General features: G+C 38.5%; 1 protein-coding gene across 1 annotated transcript in view; it reads left to right on the top strand.

Moving 5' to 3' along the window:
- Nucleotides 1-18,606: 18,606 nt before the first annotated feature.
- Dhpr (dihydropteridine reductase) overlaps nt 18,607-20,994 on the top strand; it is a 100,713-nt gene continuing 98,325 nt past the window's right edge. Inside the window, exon 1 of the mRNA XM_090393117.1 lies at nt 18,607-19,382. Within this exon, the coding sequence (XP_090249243.1) occupies nt 19,293-19,382 (90 nt within the window). The 5' untranslated portion in view covers nt 18,607-19,292. The remainder of the gene's footprint in view (nt 19,383-20,994) is intronic.

The following is a 20,994-nucleotide window of genomic DNA, read 5'->3' as shown; positions in this document are numbered from 1 at the left end:
ACGATGAGTTTCTCCAAATCTTTCTGTGGTCTGGGTCCAAAGTAGGTGAGATTAGCTAGGAGGTTGGTTGTAGAATGAGAATGACAGAATCCATTTTGGTGATTGCTAATTAATTGTGAGTCTCCTGCTAATGAAGCAGGTTATTAATATTTTTCAGCACTTTCAAAAGTACTGAGATGAGAGCAATGGGATGATAGATGGCTGACTTTTGTCTCACTTTTTTGTGTACAGGCTGAACATAGACTTGTATTTTATATATAAACTTTCATATTCTACTAGCATCCACTTAACAGCATAGAAGCCAGTAGCATATGAAAGTTTATATAGACTATACAGGATGCATGTGTCAAGTCTTAAGCACAACCAGAAGATTACCATCTGGACCAGGAGCCTTATTTGTAGCAAGATTAATTAGGGTTTTTCTGATTTCCTTTTGGCAAAAGTTCAGAGGAGGCATGCAGCAGTTTGTGGAACTTTGGAAGGTGATTTACTTTCTTCATCCAGGCAGGAGTTGGATTTAAAAACTGATGCCAAGAGGTCTGCCTTTTCCTTGAATGGAGTTACCATAGTGCCATCAGGATGCAAGAGAGGAGGCATTATGTTTTATTCCTAAAAGAGAGTGAGTAAAACTCCTCCTGCCCTAATTAATTTTTTGAAGATAGATTGCAGGCAGTTTTCATCCGCCTTTCCCTGATGATCAGTTAAAGCTATCGGACTTTGGCCATCTCAAGACCCTAAACACCAAGACTTGTATAGAAGCCAGTAGAATATGAAAGTTTATATAAACTATACAGGATGGCAGAAGATTATTATATTACAGTATTTCTTAGTACTCTCATACCCCCCTTTCAAAATTTTACTAATACCTGAGTATCCTTCTCCTGAGACAAAGGCAGTTTTGGAGAAATTATAATAATAGTTTCATTCAAAGACGAATAATTATAATGGTATATTTATTTTCTAACATTTGTGTTATAATGAATTCATGACTCTCACTCGTTATTTTCATTACAAATATTTGATCCTGATGCATCTGTGTTATTTCTCACAGTTACTGCAATGATTTCATTCTCTCTTTTCTATATTATGTGTTTCAAACATCCTGTTTTTGACCAGCAATCCATGTTAAAGGGTTTAAGGATTACAGAAGAGAGAGAGAGAGAGAGAGATATATTATTAAGAGAGACCTCCAGGGAGTCGGGCACTTATCGAGGGAGACCACATACTACCCACACCCACTGTCATACCTGTTTTTGAATTCATTCACACTATTTGTGCACAAAACATTCAATGGTAATCCATTCTAATCACTCAACATTCACTGAGAGAAAAATTTAGCTGTCACCCCCCCATCTTGATGGCATCCATTCTCAACTTCAAAGGATTCCCACTTTTCCTTTTTCCACCATCCATGGAATGAAAAAATTCCATCTATTGGTATTCAGTATAACCCTTTCAGAAGGTTGTGAATATTCCTTCCATGTAGTATTTTCTTACAAATCTCTTATTAGCTTCCATAGCGCAATTGGAAGAATTATAATTGCACCCTTCGACTGGCAAAGGCCTGCATTCGATTCTTGTCGTGACAAGAAGAATATTTATATAGGCTTTTTCAATTGGAGATGAGTTAGCCGATCTTATGCAGAGTTGGCAGGGTTTTTTCCTCCAGGGTTTGTCATCTCGCGTACCAGCAAATGGGTCACGAGAACACATGCAATTTGCAGACAAAAAATACTGTTGGTGATGAGCAGTAGATGGTGTGGGCATTAGTTGTGGGAGGGGGGGGGGAGACGGTAAGATGTTGATAGCAGAGTGGAGTAGATTGCCCTCCCGTGATGAGTCCTTGGAGGTGCCACGTAATTATAATGATATTATTATTATTATAGGTTTATTTTACTCCTAACCTGTTTAATAATTGTTGTTAGATTGCACTTCAAGATTTGTCATTAACTTAAACCTGTACGTTCGTGTTTGCACACAGACATGATTAAACGTATTTATATATAGATGCATGATAGCTGAGGATCATTACTAGTTAAGATATACAAATGATTGCAAAATTTATCGGAGAGTTTTAACCATGGCTTGAAATATTTGAATTTAAGCGTTTAATATAAACAGATCGAACAACTTGGTTGGAACACTATCATGCCATCGCCAGATGCAACCTTTTTTTTTTTTTAGTTGGAAAAATTACACCTCCATTTAACAGTATGACAAAAAAAAGTAATAAAATAAAAAAAAATCGACTAACGCCTTTTTGTTCTCAAATAGGGAGTAAGCCGAGGCCGTTTTAGCCCTATCTAAATTTTGGAGACTGGGTGCGGTTCACTTGTAGCCAATCAGCGATAGCTGGCCCAAGGCTATCACTAATTAATCAGTACGCAGTGAAGAAGGCGACTAGCAAGTGCTGCCATCTCGTGGTCCCTAACTTTTTTTTTTTTTAATGTCTGAAAATAGTGTGGGTTCGACGGTCGATTTTTCTCCCGAGTCTCGAGGAGAAAAATCCTCTTGTCCGTGCCAGAGATCGACTAACTCGGGAACCGGTCGAAAAAAGGCTTAGAAAAATGTTCCTCCAGTCGGCAATAGACTGGAACTTACAAGATTTTCTTAGTGCGGTCAAGCGCGTTTACACTCTACCGAGTGCTGTAGAGTATAACCACCACTTCTACTGAGCTACACAGGCCCTAAGTAATAAAATTCGAAACAGTAAAAAATTAAACTTAAAAAAAAAAGTTCCTCGTACCCGTTAAGGTTAGTTCGCGTACCCATGGTGATATATGTACCACACTTCGAAAATAATAATGCGAGTTCTAGGATAGTTTTTGCTCTCTCAAAGCAAAATCCCCAAAGTCTTAATCCCCCTCAGTGGGACAAGACTCGGAAGAAACCTTAAGAGAGCAAAAACTCGTTCAGTATCAAGGAACTCGAAGTGTCTGAGAGGTATTTTTCGTAAGCGAGCTCTCGGTCAGTGCTTAAAGTATTTACCAAAATAAAGAGCCAGAAGGCTTAATTTCGGCGATGAAAAAATTATATAAATGAAGTGGATGTTAAATCCAGCATTATTTCAAAGCCGAATGCAGAAACAAGTTTCATGCGAAATTTGACCAGAAAGCTACGGAATACACTCACTGGCATTTATGTTATTATTATATTATATTTAGTTATTTTAGTAAATTCTTTACGCACCGACCGAGAGTTCGCTTACAAAAAAATACACCTCTCCGACACTTTGAGTTCCTTAGTACTGAACGAGAGTTTTTGTTCTCTTAAGGTTTCTGTCTGCTTTCTGAGGAGAACCAGTCCGTTCGAAACAGCTGTTAGGGTGAAACATTATCAAAATGGACCAATAGAAGGCGGATATATGGGCGCTTGGGCAGCGATCATAAGGTCCGCGCTAGGGAGACTCTTAAATGCCGGTGAGTGTATTCCCATAGCTCTGATTAGATTTCTTACGAAACTTTTATAGTTTCTGCATTCGGCTTTGAAATAATGCTGGATTTAATATCCACGTGATTTATATAATTTTTCATTGCCGAAATGAAGCTTTCTGGTTCTTTATTTTAGTAAATATAGTGTTAGGATTAGGGACATGAGATGGCGTCACTTGTCAACTGCAGCCCTTCACCGGATATTGTTATTGATAGTATTGGACCAGCTATCTCTAACTGGCCTCCTGTGGAGATTTAACTGTCCCCTCAATCTCCAAAAACGAGTTCGGGTTAAAACGAACTCGCCTACTCCCTGTAAGGAAATCAAAAATCGTTACGGTTTTTTTTTTAATGTTATTACTATTAAGACTTTCGATAGAGAGCAAGCGGAAGAGAACTGCCGCCATGGACTTGGTCCTTAACTCCAGTTCATTAGTAATTGTGCTAGTCCAGCTGTCTTTAAAAAAAAAAAAAAAATTAAGATGTTTAGGGAAAAACTGCAGAAAAAATCCTTGTCTCCATGTTAAAGATCAAATTTGAGTACCTGACTGAATAAAGTCCTCTAAAACTTTATTTTAGTCAGAGACAAAATTATTTCATCCATTTATGGTCTCCAACCTGAAAAGTCACTGACCACTAATGGTGAAGCTCAGCAATCTCCCAGTTGAACCTATAACTGGGAGATTGCTGTACGGCTACGCTCGCGCCTATTAACAAATAAATGATGTATATATAAATCAGGACTGTAAATGGTCCTTGCATTCTTTGACTGCTCAAAGAGGATTAAAACCCTGCTATTCAAGAAAATCAGCTGTGGAAGTCATTTCTGATTGATTTCACCTACTCCCTTGGTACAATAAAAGGTGGTAATGGATATTTATTGATTCATTTATCAATATCTGTTTATTACTCACAGGTGATCCACACTCACTCTTTTTATTTTGAAACTGCATCTTTATTTAGAAAAGTAATAATAAAGCAAAGATAGAGTGTGTACATTCAGAGGCAGTGCGAAGGCATAATCGTAATTACAGTACCATTGTTCATACATCTTCAACGCCCACTTTTCCTAATTGGGTTGTGGGGGCAATAGCTGCAAGAGGAACTTCCAATGGTCACGATCCTCTGCCACCAAGCTCAGGTGTTCTGATGGGATTCCCAAACGTGTCCACCCAAGGTTTTGGATTTGGATATAGTCTATCCAGCGAGTCCTTGGCCTCCCATCTTAGCAAAGAGAGCCTGCTGAGGGAGCCTCTCTTGTGGCATTCTGACCAGGTGCCCGTACCAGCATAACTGTGATCTCTCAACACGGAGAAGCAGCGGTTGAGTATTGAGGGTTTCCCAAATTGCAGAGCTTCTGAATCTGTCGAGTTTTGTCAGCCCCGCAACCCCTCGAAGGAATCTCATTTCAGCCGCTTGGATTCGTGTCCGCATTCTTTCGGTCATTACCCAACTCTCATGACCATAGGTGAGGATGGGGACAGAGACTGTATTGAAGACAGCCAGCTTTGCCTTCTGGCTTAACTCCTGCTTCAATACTACCGAACGGCCAAGCTCCCGCAATATTGAGCTTGCTAAGCCAATTCGAATATCTAGTTCTAGGTCCCATTTTCCATCATTCGTGAATATGGACCCAAGGTATTTAAACTTCACCTGTCTCATTGGGACTCCACTTACATTTAGAGTGCACTGGGATGGTTGTCTTGAGACCACAAACGTTTTCAGTTTTGGCCACACTGATCTTCATTTTGGCATCTGCACAAGCAGCTACAAACCTATCCAGGGTCCGCTGGAGGTCATCTGTGGAAGAGCTAAGCAGAACTAGGTCATCTGCAAAAAGCAGACGTCCAATGCTACATTTTTCAATTCTGACACACTCACTGCCTCGGCTGTGCCTATCGATCCAGTCCATAAATATGAAAATGAGGGGTGACAGAACACACCCTTGGCAGAGGCCAACGGAAACTGTGAAAGGTTCAGACTTTGTGCTGTTTACCCTGACACATAACTCTGGGCATTCATACAGGGACTTGATGGCAGCTAATAGTTGACCATCCACTCCATACTCCTGTACTACTTGCCAAAGCTTATCCCGAGGAACCCGGTCATACGTCTTTTCCAAGTCCACAAAACATGTGTAGACATTCTTGGCATATTCCCAAGATTTCTCAAAGACTTGCCTTAAAGTGAAGATTTGGTCAGTTGTGCTTCTACCAGGATGAAAGCCACATTGTTCTTCCTGGAACTTTGACTCAACTATGCTCCTGCACCGTCTTTCCAAGCACTTAGCATACACTTTCCCAGGCAGGTTGAGCAGAGAGATGCCACGATAGTTACTGCAATCCTTCTGGTCTCCCTTCTTAATGACTGGTATTATTATGCCTGTCTGCCATTGCTTTGGTGCTCGCCCAGATATCCAAGCAGCTTGACACCCTCGAGTCAGCCAGAGAACACTGTCTCAATTTAAGGCTTTTAGCATTTCGGGCCGAATTTCATCATCGCCAGCAGCCTTGCCCGATTTTAGCGATTTTATTGCTAAATGGACCCCTTCTGCTGTGAGACTTGGATGTCTGCACCTCTTGGATGTCCACAACTGCTGGACCACCCGGGTTAAGAAGGCTCTCAAAGTATTCCCTCCATCTGTGAAGGATATCCTTCTCGGTTGTTAAAAGTGCACCATCAGAGGCCTTAATTGCCCTTGCTGTGCACGATTTCCTCCCTCGAAGGCGGCGGATGGGCTGCCAGAATACTTGGTTCGCATTTGCATAGGATGAATCTAATCTTTCTCCAAAGGATTCCCAAGCCTTCTGTTTTGCTGTCTTTACTGCCTTAGCAGCAGCTTTCCGTGCCTCGGCAGACATGGAATCAGTCCTGCTAATGGGCCACTTCAATGCACATGTTGGAACAGATAACCAGACATGGAGGGGTGTGGTTGGGAGGAACGGTGCCCCTGACCTTAACGCGAATGGGTTGAAATTATTGGACTTCTGCTGTACTAACAGCTTGTCCATAATGAATACCTTCTTCTAGCACCGAGAAGTCCATAAGTATACCTGGTACAGGGATGCACTAGAACAAAGGTCTCTGATTGACTTCTTTGTAGTCTCAGCAGACCTATTTTCCTCAGTGTTGGACGTTGGTGTGAGAAGAGGGGGCAGAATTGTCAACTGACTACCACCTTGTTGTGTGCACTCTACGGCTTCAGAAACCAGATGCTACCATCAATGCTGGTAGACCTAAGCTGCTATACCGCGTGAAATGGGAGACATTGGAAAATGAGGCTGTGAGGAAGAATTTTGCAGATGACATTTCCTCCAGGTTCAAAGAGATTCCCAAGCATACTGCAGATGTTGAAGAGGAATGGAAGCTGTTCAGAACAGCTGTCACTGCCTCTGCACTCTCATGCTGTGGCAGAAAGCGGCTCGGCGTGGCAACGGGCAGTGAGAAAAGGGCACCTTGGTGGAACCAAGGAGTCCAAAAAACTGTCCGGGCAAAAAAGGAGTCCTACCTAACCTTTGTTCATAACCATGGTATTTATAGAAAAGACAAACGGATATAATAAACCTCTCTGTAGACCTTCTTGCTGTGATTTTGATGGAGTCAAAATCACAGTAATTTTAGAATTACTGTTAAAACAAGCACCAGAAAAAGATACATAGAAACCTTGAAATACATAATTATGCTACCTCTGTTATTAAATTGCTTAAAAAAAAGGATATTTTCCAGTAAATATATACAAATATGAAATGGATATCTTCAAACTCTAAATCTACATTAGAAGTTTTTCATAAATTGAAACTTGGAGGATTTAAATTAATGGAAAGATTCTAACTCATCTGTGTTTTGCTGATATAACGTATTCTCTGACAGCACAGGTGAAAGTTTTTTTCCCTCTTGGGATCTCGGGTTTTCAGTCCAGTAAATACAAGAAATCAACCATAGAACCAACACCATTTTAGAGAATAAATGTGTTAGAGATAAGGACCAAATGATGGTGACACTCCTCTGCCGTCACTTCACCTGTTATGAGTTATAATTATTGATAGTCTCCAGTCAGCTGTTTCTGGTAGAGATTAAACCACCCGCATTGTTCAAAAGTTAACGTTAAAATAGCTTCGCATATTTCCTGTATGATGATAAAAGGCATTAGTGGATTTTTATGACTTTTGTTGTATCGATCCCACACACGAGTAGGTCGAAGACCCTGTAAGCACTTTAGTGTTGTGTCTGGGGGTGCAGGTGAGGATTCAAAAGTTTGATTATTTTTTTTTGAACAGTTGCAGGTTATAATTCTTTGGAAATATTTCTCGTCGTAGTCTGTTTTAGGGGTGGGAGGATGCTGGAATAAAAGAAGAAAAGCAAGTTTGGTGTGTTTGCCATTGCATAGTAAACTGGTACTGGGCAATTGCTGCTGTTGTATGAACAGGTGTAACAAAAATTGGAGGAATAATGATTACCTGTTCAGTAAAGCAGTGCCCATTGCAGTATCTGTAGAATAAACAGCGTTGAAACATTGCCTATGTGTGATAGAGATGTGAATCTGTAAGAGACGTCGTCTATGAGCCCAAATTGCGCAGTTTTTAGAGAAATTTTGGGCGCTCCACCTCAAACTTAAGCATCCCAGTCATTAGGTGTATTTAGCAATTGTATATATAGTTAAGCGTTGGGTGTTAAGCATAAAAAAACCTACAGAATGTCTAGTTTGTTTTTTTATATAGCTGAGGAAACTATTCGTGTAAAGTATGTGCCAGAAGAGAGCAAAAGTGAATGTCAGTCCATTCAGAGAGATCCCATCTTGTCTGATGATTTATGTATTACTAAGGACAGTGAGCAATTTTAATTAGTAATGTAAGCTGAAATTTATTTTGTACATGAAGAGGCAATACTGAATTTTGGTGGCATTTAGTGCATCTAGTCTCCTTACCCAATTGAAGGATGGTATATAGATCAGATCAATGTTTAAAAAAATTATTCAAGATGATCTTGATACTCTTAAGATATCTATGCGTTGTTTGTCATATTAGACAAACAGAGAGTACTATCATCTGCAAAGATGTGGATACGATTATTGGTGATGGAGAATAGGCCCTTTATGTACAACAATAAAAGAGTAGTAAATAGAACTGAAAGCAGAGGTAGTTGTGCATTAGTGGGCAATCTCGAAGATACGGAGCTAGTAACCATGACACAGTGAACAACCAGAGAGGAAGCTGGCCACCCAATTATAGAGGGTGGCAGTTAGACCACAGAAAGGCAGTTCGTTTAGCAGGCGTTGATGTGAGATATGATCAAACCTCTGGAAATGTCAAGAGTGACAGTGGAAGTTTCTCCTAACCTCCATTGCCCATGCCAAGAGGGTACATGTGGACTTTGAATGGCATAATTATTGGTGGTTGCTGATTAATTGGTTGATCTCAGTAGTGGAGTTCACTATTGATCACTTAATCCATTATTTTAGAAGTAATAGTAATTGATCAGTAGCTTCATTGTATTCTTTTATCTTCTTTTTTGAAATAGACTGTATATGTGGTTGTTTCCACACATTGGGAAGTGTGGAAGTTTGGGGGAAATATACAGAAATGCCATCAGCACTAGGAGACTAGAGTCCGAATTATTTCTTTTTATGATGTATGCACATAGTGCTTGAATTCGTTATGGTACGAGGCAATTTCTCTTGGTCATCAATGTAGGAGTTTGAAGAAAAGAGCGATGTTAGGAGTTCAGCTATCTGTGAATGAAGCAATGCTGTGCCATCAGGATTAGAGAGAAAGAGTGTTGGAAATTCGGGTGAGCAGACCTGTCCACTGGCCTTAGTAAGGCCAGCGACCTCTGCTATTGTCATAAGCAGATCTAAATCTGATTTCATAAAGATTTAGATCTGCTTATGTCTAGCTCGGAAGTGTCATTTGCACTCCACGGCACTTGACCACACAAAGGAAGATTTGGGTTCAAATATACTCGTCGACTAGAGGAACATTTTCTAAGCCATTTTTCGTCCGATTCCGGAGTTAGTCGATCTGTGGCACTTGCCTGTGCCAGAAATCGACTAACGAGTTTTTCGTCCCAGAAACCCGCAAGCCACGTGCGATAAACTGCATTTTTTCCTTCCACTGCTCTCAACATCTGTTCAACTCTGACTGGGAAAGCATACAAGGTTTCTGGGTAGAAGGAACGAAGTCTTTTATGCTGGTGATCATGATATCGTCATATCATGAATAAGAATAGAAATTTAGTAGGTCATCCCATTTGGCACATTTGTGGTATCAGAAGATATGACATCAGTTGTGGTTAGAGGAAGGGCGTTCTGTGAGAAGAGACGTAAAAGATTGTAGTCTGAGTTGTTGAGTGGGATGATGATGTCTATGACGTATTTGAAAGGAGAACAAGTTAAAAAGTGATCCAGTTATCAGATATATATGTGTAGGTAGATGAACGATTTGCGTTAGGTCATTGCTCACGTCTAAAATTTCAGCCTTGTCCAGCTTGCATGGTGGTATTGAAAATATGTACTTTGTCATTACCATTACAATTAAAGAGAGAAAAGTGGAGAGAGTTCATTTATATCGTTATCTGAAAAAAATTATACAAATAAAAAAAAATAGCTAATGTCTTTATTCTCCTATATGGAGTAGGCAAGGCTGTTTTAGCCCTAACTTTTGGAGACTGAGTCGGCAGTTCAATCTCCACTAGTAGCCAATCAGAAATAGCTGGCCCATTGAGGAGCACGCAGTGAGAAGAGGTCTCGACATGTGTCGCCATCTCGTGGTCTCTAATCCTAACAATATTTTTAATGTCTGAAAATAGTGTGGTTTTTAAGGTCGATTTTATTGAGTTTATGGGACGAAAACCCTGAATTTCTGGAAGAAAAATCCCGCTTGTCCGTGGCAGATATAGAGTAACTCGGGAACCCGTCGAAAAAAACTTACAAAATGTTCCTCTAGTCGGCGACTAGAAGCGAACTCGTGACACTCTTTTTTTTTGTACAATCCATAGCTCTTCAAATTAAATGTGAGCAAATTCTTTCCTACTCATCCATGGTACAAATATACTGCAGATTATGCAAGCTCTCGTGTATAGAATTATCATTAAAATACCCAAAGGCTATACTGTGAGTGATACCAACTGATAAGAAATAAATGAAACGGATAGATATTTCATTATGAAGAAGTCATGAAAAATTTGTACATGTCTACTATTAATAATTTTTTTATAACTGTTGTTTAAATTAAATAAATAACAAATCATCTGTTGCTGTTTTCCAAGGTGTTTAGACTAAACTTTTGTAGTTCTGCCTAAAAGTCGAATCATAGGAACAGTTGGCATTTACTCTTAATCATTACTAAAAGGTGAACTCATAGCTTCAGATGATTTAGAGTTGCTTATGTATAGAACTGCTGCTATCTCGAATTCCTAAATCTCCAAAACTCAGTGTTGTCTGAACTACTAAGATAAAATCTATTTCTTATTTTAACGCTCAACTATTTTCACCTTTTAAAAGACTTCACTGGGTGTAAAATATGGAAGTGCAACAAAAAATATACAAGATGATACGGACGCGATATGCTCAAAAATAATGTGGGATCCAGAATGCCTTGAAATGTTAGTAGTCATCACTTCCAGGTTCTAGGAACACGAAACTAATCGTGCGTTCGAAACAATAATTTTCTTTTTTATTGTCACTCGTTTTTTTTTTATTTTTTAATTAGCTAACGCCTTTTTATTCCCGTATATACAGGGAGTAGGCGAGGCCGTTTTTAGCCCTATCTAACTTTTTTGGAGACTGAGTGGACAGTTCAATCTCCACTGGTACCCAATCAGAAATAGCTGGCCCAAGGCTATCACTAATTAAGTGACACGCAGTGAAAAGAGACGCCTCTACAGGTGTCGCCATCTCGTGGTCCCTAACCCTAACACTCGTATTTAATGTCTGAAATAATGTGGGTTCTACGGTCGATTTTCTTGAGTTTACGGGACGAAAATCCCGAGTTTCCAGGAGAAAAAACCCACTTGCCCGTGATCGACTAACTCAGGAACCGGTCGAAACAAGGTTTAGAAAAATTTCCTCTAGTCGCCGACTAGATTCGAAACCAAGTCTTCCTTCGTGCGGCGAAGCGCCGTGGTGTACAAACGCCACATCCACTGAGCTACATATATTTTATTAACAACAAAGCATATATGTACAATCTGAATAGGAATAAATATATATACATCTATTTACAATTATATACATTTTGTACATAGTATGCTAATTTAATTGGCATTTTTTCTTTGACATTTCTTTATAGTTTCTTTTTCACATTGTGTCTATTATCTGTGTCTATTTTTTACATGATAATCTGCTCAGTGCCCTGCGTTTCCTAAAGTCCTTATACTTCATCTGAGCATTTTTTTTTCCTTCAATGTGTAATGCATGGATATTATTCTATCTTAATCACTTATATTAACATTTAAATTACTATTTCATACATCCTATATTTCATCTATTTACAATTATATACATGCTGTACATAGTATGTTCATTCTAATTGGCATATTTCTTTGATATTTCTTTATGGTTTCGCATTGTGTATATTATCTGTGTTCATACTACACATCCACTGAGCTACACAGGCTGTCGGTTTTAGAAATTTAATTTCTTTTATTATGTCAGATAACCTACTGAATCCATTGCATCAAACCCTCACACACAAGCAAATTTAGGAGTGTGTGTGTGTGTGTGTGTGTGCGCGCGCGCGCGCCCGCGTGCAAGCAATCAGTGATAGGTGAATGAAATTGAACCTTGGCTTCCCAGCAATATACATTCTTATTATTATAGCTCTACAGCTTAAATTGAGCCATGTCCTCCTGATTTGTTGACCTCCAACATTGTTTATCCAAAATTTTACTTCTCCAATTTCGACATCGTAATATGATATTATCTTAACTATTTAGAAATATGGTTTGGGCAAAAACGGCCTCTTCTAATCTCTTTGGGAATCAAAGATGTTCGAAGATTTATTTATTTATATATATTTTATAGTAAAGCTGCACTTCAATAACTTTCGTTTTCTGAATTAGTTATAAGTTGAAGATTACTTGCCAAGAGATCATTTCTTTTATTTCAGTTATAATTCCGTTTTTACTGGCGAAACAATTCGAAACAATAAGGGTAGTCGGCCTGGTTGGCATATCCGCTCATCAACCAAAAGGCGGCGGATTCGAATCCCGCCGTGGGCATAGATGTTTGTGATTGTCTGTGAAAATACTAGTAGTGTTGGTGGTGGGCGGTAGATGGGGTGGTATAGATGATGATGATGATGATGATAGTTACGGTTCGTTGCAGTTGGTGGACTGAGGGTGGAGACAGAGCTGTAGAGTAAGTACGCTTCCTCAATGAGTCTCTGGACTCCCTGGAGGTGTCACGTAATGTCACACTTGAACCTAGATATAACTTCGAGCGGCCATGCGCAGAGGACGCAAGCGTCACTTCCACTGAGCTACATACACACACCTGTATTAATATAATAATTCTTTATTTTTTCTAAGTTGTCATAATCATTATACTACTATTTTATGTCTTGTAATGATTTAGAATAAATAAAATTTTTGTTATTAATTTTCCAATTTATTTATACTCATTCTTTCACTTCCCTTTGATTCTAATTAGTGCATGTTTTTTTTAGTCGAAAATTTTTTGCGGCCCACTTGAGATACAGTTTTATGGCAAATGGCCCTCGATCCAATTGAGTTTGACACTCCTGATCTACGGAAATACATGGATATAATGCTATTAATTGCAGAAACCATATTTGGGAGGGTTTATGCAATTAATTGCTTAAGCCATCCCAAATATGGTGTGGCAATATATATAAAACATGACATTTCTAATTATAAGATCTGTGAATCAAGGACATATATAGTGTATCTATTATAATATTTGGTTATAATATAACCAACGTGTATAAACCTCCCTTAGTTAATGACCTGATCAAGTACTGTCCCAGTAACAACAACATCCAAGCATAATCCTGGGTGATTTTAATAGTCATCACTCCCTTTGTGCGATAGAAAGGATGACCTAATGGTACCCCATTAGTGAACTGGATGGAATATCAGAACCTCTATCTGATCTTTGATGCCAAAGATAAACCGAATTTTCTCTCCTCTAGATGGGAAAGAGAATATAACCCTGAATTGTGCTTCTGTACTGCGGACGATAATGATGGCCACATCATCTCTAGGAAAGTATTAGACAATTTTCCAAATAGCCAACATCGACCTATAAAAAGAATCCCAGTCAGCTTTGTGAAAGTTCCACCTAGGTTTTAATACTGTTCTTATGACTGGAATATTTAGGCCTACTTTAATCTATAAAGTAGGCCTAAATATTCCAATCATAAGAACAGTATTAAAACCAAGGTGGAACTTTCGCAAAGCTGACTGGGATTCTTTTAAGAAACTTTTTTTTTTTTTATGTTGGGCCCATATACGAGAGGTTGGCTGGTAAACCTATAGTACGTTAGTACCGCATATGGATGGTGGGTTGGGAAAGAAGAAAGGTTGCATTCCTTGGGAAATGCGTCAGGGGAAGACTGTTCCACAGTACCGCAGTAGCAGGATGAAGGAGGAGTTAAGAAACTTGTTCTGTGGGTTTCAAGGTGTTGGGCGGCAGCTGTACCTGTTCCAATGAGCTTAGTGCAGAGTGGGGTAATTATTGATGCTGTTTCAGATGAACATTTCCAATGGGAATATTTGTAGAATATACAAATTTCAGAGACCAAGCGTCTATGTGAAAGTGAAGGGAGCGAGTTGATGAGAGACGGGTCATTTATCAGTCTAATTGCTCTCCTCTGTATTGAGTGAAGCATTTTGAGGGAGCTTTTAGGAGCCTCACTCCAAATGTGAGAACAATATTCGAAAGCTTGGTGGATTTGTGATTTGGATAATGTTAACAGCTGTTTAGAGGTGAAGTAGTGTCTTGAGCGAAAGAGAAAGCCTAATTTTTTGGAAGCTGAGGATGCAATGGTTGTGATGTTCAGGCCAGGAGAGACTTGATGTCAGGGTAATTCCGAGAAGAGAAATCTCATGTTGTCTGGGAATTTCAGTGTTATCAAAAACAATGCAGGGAAATTGTTTTTTTTGTGAGAAATAAGACAGAACTGGGTTTTACTAGCGTTGAAATTAACGAGGTTATCTGAGCCCTTATTGGAGGATGGCTTGGAGGTCGAAAGTTAGGGCAGCAGTGGTTGATGTTCTGTGAGTTAAAGTGAGTTGTGTAGAGTAGGGTTTGTCAAAAGAAAAGGAGGAGTGTAATGTGCTGTTGTCTCCAAAACTGTGCATTGGGTTAGAGGTCAACTGAAGTAGGTCATTGATAAAAAAAAGAAGTAGATCGGTGAGAGAACTGAACCTTGTGGGACCACAGCATTAGTTGGATGGTGAGAGGATAGATAGCCGTTTACCATCACACATAGTGTGCGTCCAGACAGGAAGTTGGCAATCTATATGCAGAGGTCCTGAGACAGTCCAAATGATGGGAATTTGCTTATTAAGCCTTTGTTCCACACCCATCAAAGGCTTTAGAGATATCAAGTGAAACTACTTGGGATTCGCCGAATTTCTCAATGGCATTTATCCAGGTTAGATTAGGAGTTGAGAGTTGATGGTTTTCTCCATCACTTTAGATAGGAATGAAGTGATTGAGATAGGCCAGTAATTACATGACAGTGATTTGTCACCCTTTTTGGGAATGGGTTGAATATTGGCTAGTTTTTTGGGATATATATATATATATACCAGGTTGACACTGTAATAAGATTTATAAGGCCCACTGTAAACAATTACAATAAAGTTGTTGACATTATGATTGGTGTTGCCAAACGAACCATTCCAGGAGTTTTTAGGAGAGATTATATCACAGGCTGGAATAGTTTGATTGACCTTGAAAGAACGTATAAAAATTCTTTACTAATAATAAATCTACAGTAGCGTGTGAGCTTGAGAAGTCTCTTGCGAATGCTAGAAAAGACAAATGGATTAAAATAATGAACAATTTTAATTTTATTTATTTCAGCCGAAAAGCTTGGTCCCTGATTCGGTAGCTTAACCTTAATACAAGGACTTCTTGTAAACTGACCGCCATATATCCAAAACACATTGCAAAGCATATAGTTTCAATGACTAAATATCCTCAAGATAGAGTAGCTACGAGAGAGGTGAAACAAAAACTAAAACAATCTTAAAACAGATCTTCCACCATCATCATTATCTGTGACTTTCACTTCCCAGGAACTTACCCAGGCAGTTAACTCATTGAGAACTGGGAAGGCGGCTGGTTTCGATAACATCCACCTAGAATTCATTAAGAACTGTGGGCCAAAAACTATTAAATGGCTTTCTGCTATGTATAATAATATCCTGGGCTCTGGCATGCTTCCATCAATTTTTAAAAGATCTAAAATCTTGCCATCTTAAAACCTGGCAAAGACCCCACAATTGCTTTCAACTATCGTCCTTTCTCCTTGTTAAGCATCTGACTGGAACTTATCGAAAGAATGATATACAACAGAATTTCTGCAGATATACGTAATAGTACTCCGCATGAACAGGCTGGCTTCAGACCTGATAGAAGTTATTGCGATAAAGTACTGGCCTTGACAACCTTTATAGAGAACGGTTATGAAAAACAATTGAAAACCATAGTGATTTTCGTGGAACTATCTGCGGCCTATGACACAGTCTAGAGAGAGGGTCTTATTTTAAAATTCCTAGAAACTATCCCATCACCAAAACTAGCCAACCTAATTAATCAAATGCTAGCAGACAGATGGATGAAAGTAGCTCTCAGTGAATCAAAAAGTAAATTACTTACGTCTAAAATTCTCCTACCTCAGGGTCAGTTCCTGCACCATTTCTCTTTAACTTATATATTGCTGATATCCCAGAGACAACATCACGGAAATTCATGTATGCTGACAATATTGCCTCAACATTCAACATTCCAAAAAAGCTGCAAACAACTTAACCGATGATAAATATTTTAGACGATGGCGATTACAACCTAACCTGAACAAAACTAAAGTAACATCCTTTCATTTAAATAATATCCTGGTCATCTATATACCAGAAGTTTACTTTAGAAATAAACAGGTGAAATTTAACAATCATCCAAAATACCTAGGAGTTACCCTAGACAGAAGTTTGATATTTAAATATCATCTAGAAAATATTGCTGTAAAATTAAAAACTCATAATAAAATAATGTATAAACTTGCTGGTACTTCTTGAGGTGCTGATGCCAACACACTGCATACTACCGCACTGTCTTTGCTCTATTCGACACCAGAGTATTGTGCTCCTGTATGGCTGAATAGCGCACACTTCTTTAGTCGATGTCCAGCTGAATCTAACTATGAGAATAATCTTTGGCTCCCAACTCCCAATAATATAGCCTAACTCTCACTTCGCAGGACACAAGCCTTAAGCAAATTATGGACAAAAATAATTGAAAACAGTTCCTCGCCTATCCACCAAGCCATTTCCTTCCATACCTCACGACTGAAATCCAGGCGCCCTGCCCGGAGGAGTGCAATACAAATGAACGACCAGAACGTCGACCTATGCGAGTCATGGGAAGAGTATTGGCTTAAACGTACCTCGAATCTTTAAATTCCCATTTCAAATCGAACATCTCGTCTGGTGGGCTTCGATCTCCCTAGACATGTATGGACTACTTTAAATCAGATCAGAACAGGACATTGGATATGTAAGCATTTCTTGCATAAATGGAACTGGTCTGATACTCCAAACTGTGAATGCAGAATGGGATCCAGACTATCAATCTCACTGTGCTTGAGTGCCCTATCTACTCATTCTCAGGAACTAAATGGTACTTTTTTAAACTGATCCCAGAATCCCTTTAGTGGTTCCAGGATTTAAGGATTAAGCTCTGACTCCTGATTCTTAATTTCGATGTTTAATCATTTCAACCTATTGAACCCCTTTTAATATGATTTTTACAATTGTTTTTATGCAGTTTCATGTAATATGTATGTAATATCCTGAGACCTGTACATCATATGCTAAATAAAATAAATATATAAATAAATAAAACAAAAGTCTGTCTATATTTCATATGCTAAAATGGCTCTAAATTCAATAGTGATGATGATGAATGGTTTTACTGCACATGAGCATTATTACATGATACACCTCTTTATAATTGTGTGCAATTATGTGTTCGTAAGCTGGCCTGGTTGGCCGAGTGGTTAGCGTATCCGCTTTCCAGCCAATAGGCTGCAGGTTCGAATCCTGCGTAGGCATGGATGTTTGTGATTGTCTTCCACCTTCATACATTCCTTCACCCTAGTATAGATATACTCTCCCAATATGGACTGGATCACCATGGGAGTAGTAGACCCAAAACCTCTCGCAATGGGAGAGGCTTTCACCCTATGGTGGGTAGATAAAAATAGGCTGTTCATCATCATCATGTGTTCGTAGTAATTGTCTGTGAACCCGGAGGTGTTACGTAATAACAATAATTATTTCCTTACTCACTGTGTACATAGCTTTGACAATGCCTTCGAAATGAAACTTCACAATGCTGTTTATTTTATACTTATCTAGGTACCCAGATTGATATTCTTTCTTATTATTTAAAAATGAGTAGTTTTGAGTGCTGCAGTGAAAAGAACTGCTATTGCTAAATTTAAATAAAAACATTACACTGTTATCTTTCTCATGAAAACTTACTCCATCCTATGAAACTGATTGAAAATAATTATTACATGACGCTTCCCCATGACTTGCTGCAGAAGGGTACACTAGTAAAGGGTCCTTGATGTGTCCACTACCATTTAATTCCCTATTTACACAGCATGTAAGATACTACGCCATCTATTGCTGATTAATATTATTTATTTAAAGGTTAATTTAAAAAAAAGCTAAGCTATTTTTTCAGAAAGTTTTTAATATTACAGTATTCCCCCGCCCCCCAACGCATAAATGGCGTTGTTTTCTGCTTGCAGGATGAAAAATCCTGATATTCCGATTAACTTACCTTGCTTTAAAAGTCCAAGACTGGATTTGAAGCTCAGAGCTTTTCCAGTTGAAGGGCGTGTTGCCCTTTTGTTCTCCCACCTTGTCGACAGAGGCATTAATAATTAACGATTATGTTTTCCGTACTTGAAATGCGTCGTGTCGCGAAATAAAAAGGATTTAACCAATTTCAAGGAATCTGCTACAGTAGAGTTACTCAATTTTTGGGCATATGAAAGCCTATTTCGAGAGTTTCAAAAATTGTGTTACCGTCTGATGTTTCTCTCCATCGTATCGTGATGGTGAATTTACAATGGGAGGGTTATTCAGGTCTTTGGACTGTTTTTAAACAGTTATCCAATTTAGCAGGAATTAAGCAAAAATTTTCATTCATAACACGTTTTTTGCGTAGTGTTAATCACATTATATGCATTATTTTGCAAGCTTAACCAAAGATTGTCATTTGGATAATTAAGCGCGTAAGGTATTTTATCTAGAGCGAATGATCTTGTCGAACAGTAGGTAAATGATTAATATTTAAGGCTGTTTTAAATCGCCATTATATTTGTCGAAAACATATTTCGAAACTATACGTTAACCGTAGTAAGTTTATGTAGAATAGTTAGCCTCTGTATTCGCAAGTTCTCGAAATCTCTAAGTGGCTTAATATACGGGGGCATTCGTGAGTGGTTAGCTGAAGATCATAAGTCATGATTTTGTCACCTTAAAGCCTAAGTCGTGACCGCAGTCAAGACTCACGTAGTTAATCTGTGGCAGAGACCTATATATATAACGTAACGGAGCAAGTAACACAGCGACTGCGAGGTGACCTTTTTGATTTTCTCAATGGCGGAACCAGTTGGCCGAGTTTTGGTATACGGCGGCAAGGGTGCTTTAGGAAGAACTTGCGTGTCATTTTTCAAATCTCGAGCTTGGGTATGAAGTTTGCATTCATTGAAATTGTTTACTTAATGTTACTTGTTCTTTTTAAGAATAAATTCGAAAAAAAAAATTATTTCTTGCACAGACCTGTTTATTATTTAACGATATTAACAAACCTAAACGTTCCCTAACATTAATAATTTGGAATTCGTATGAAAACGTGTTTGTCTCTCTCCTAGAGTATCTTCTCACCATTTTTAACCAGCGAAGCAGCTGATTTGCATTTTATCGAAACCAATAATAGTTTCAGAATAGCAATGATTGTTTTAGAATAGCGCTGCCACCTATATGGGTAAGTTCCAGGAATACGAGTCATTTGCATAATACTATTTTTGGGGCACTGCTTTTTGTGTATACTTCTGTGGTAGCAGCTGGTATATAAAAATTCTCAAAACAGCACTGTGCAATTTTATTAGAATTTCGTGGTATTTCATTCATGCAGGTGGCAACCCTATTTGAAACTGCTGTTGCAAATATTATATCTATATATTTATATCCTGCAGAAGGGTACACTTCTGCAGAATATATATAAATTCCCCTGCATCACTCTTTCTTATAAGATGTCGTCCCTCGAAATTAAAGAAAAGTGTGGTTAACAAAGGTGCGAGAATGAGGTTTTTCGCCTGGAGGGTAGTGAATGAGTGGAATTCATTGCCTAACTCAGTTGAGTTCTTCGTCTGTAAATGAATTCAGGAAGAGATGATAGAGATTGTTTTGCTAGTTTGGTCTCCTGCGATTAGTCTACTGACTCCATGGATATACCTGTAATAATAATATCATATTTGAAACTATTAGTCCCTCCACCCACAAAGGTTGTTGCAGATGTGAAGAATAAAATATGACAATTTGAGTTCTTTCTTGATAGTTCTTAGACAAACCGTTTTTAGTATCAGAAAAAAGCTTATGACTTCACACTAGGTTTTCAGTATATATGGTTATTCCATCCATGAAAGGTGTAGGACCTGAAGACCTCTATGGTTACAATACAGCATATAGCATTTAACCTATCAACTCATCCTGCCAGTGCAAGTATCTTTGTTATGCTTTCTAATTTATGCACATCATTAGTGCATATGGAAGAATGAAATGTTGTGTAGTATGATCTAATTCAGTGAATTTTGAAAAGAATATATAAAATATTGGCAGATGGTATGCATATCCAGTAACAAATTTTATTAGCATATCCAGTACAAGTATATTTTCGTAGTAAATTTCAAATCAAAGATGGTTTGGATAGAATTTATTTATCATCATCAAATTTCTTATACGACCTTCAAAATGATGTAAAGGATACTATGATAGTGCTACATGATGAGTTTGCATTATGCTCGTGTCCTCCTGACATTTTTCCTCCAAATTAGTCTGTCAAGACTCGGATCTTATATTTTGGTCGTCTGAGGCATTTCTAACTGCATCAATCCATCTACATTTTGGTCTTTCTCCTTCTTACCATCCTGGCATTAAATGAGCTTAGCTAACAGTGTCAAGCTCCTTCATAATATCTTAGTTTTTAATGTTGTTTTGTTACTGAGGACATTTGTTCGATCCTCTAATTTTTCTCAGAACTCTTGTATCTGTGGTCTTTACTCCTTGGTCAACTGCTTTA

This window comes from Typopeltis vanoorti, chromosome 5, assembly GCF_054136105.1.
Source record: "Typopeltis vanoorti isolate ZY-2024b chromosome 5, IOZ_Tvanoo_1.0, whole genome shotgun sequence".
In the NCBI taxonomy this organism is placed as follows: Eukaryota; Metazoa; Arthropoda; class Arachnida; order Uropygi; family Thelyphonidae; genus Typopeltis; species Typopeltis vanoorti.
Note: the sequence above shows the minus strand (reverse complement) of the source record. Positions and strands in the feature narration are given on the sequence as shown.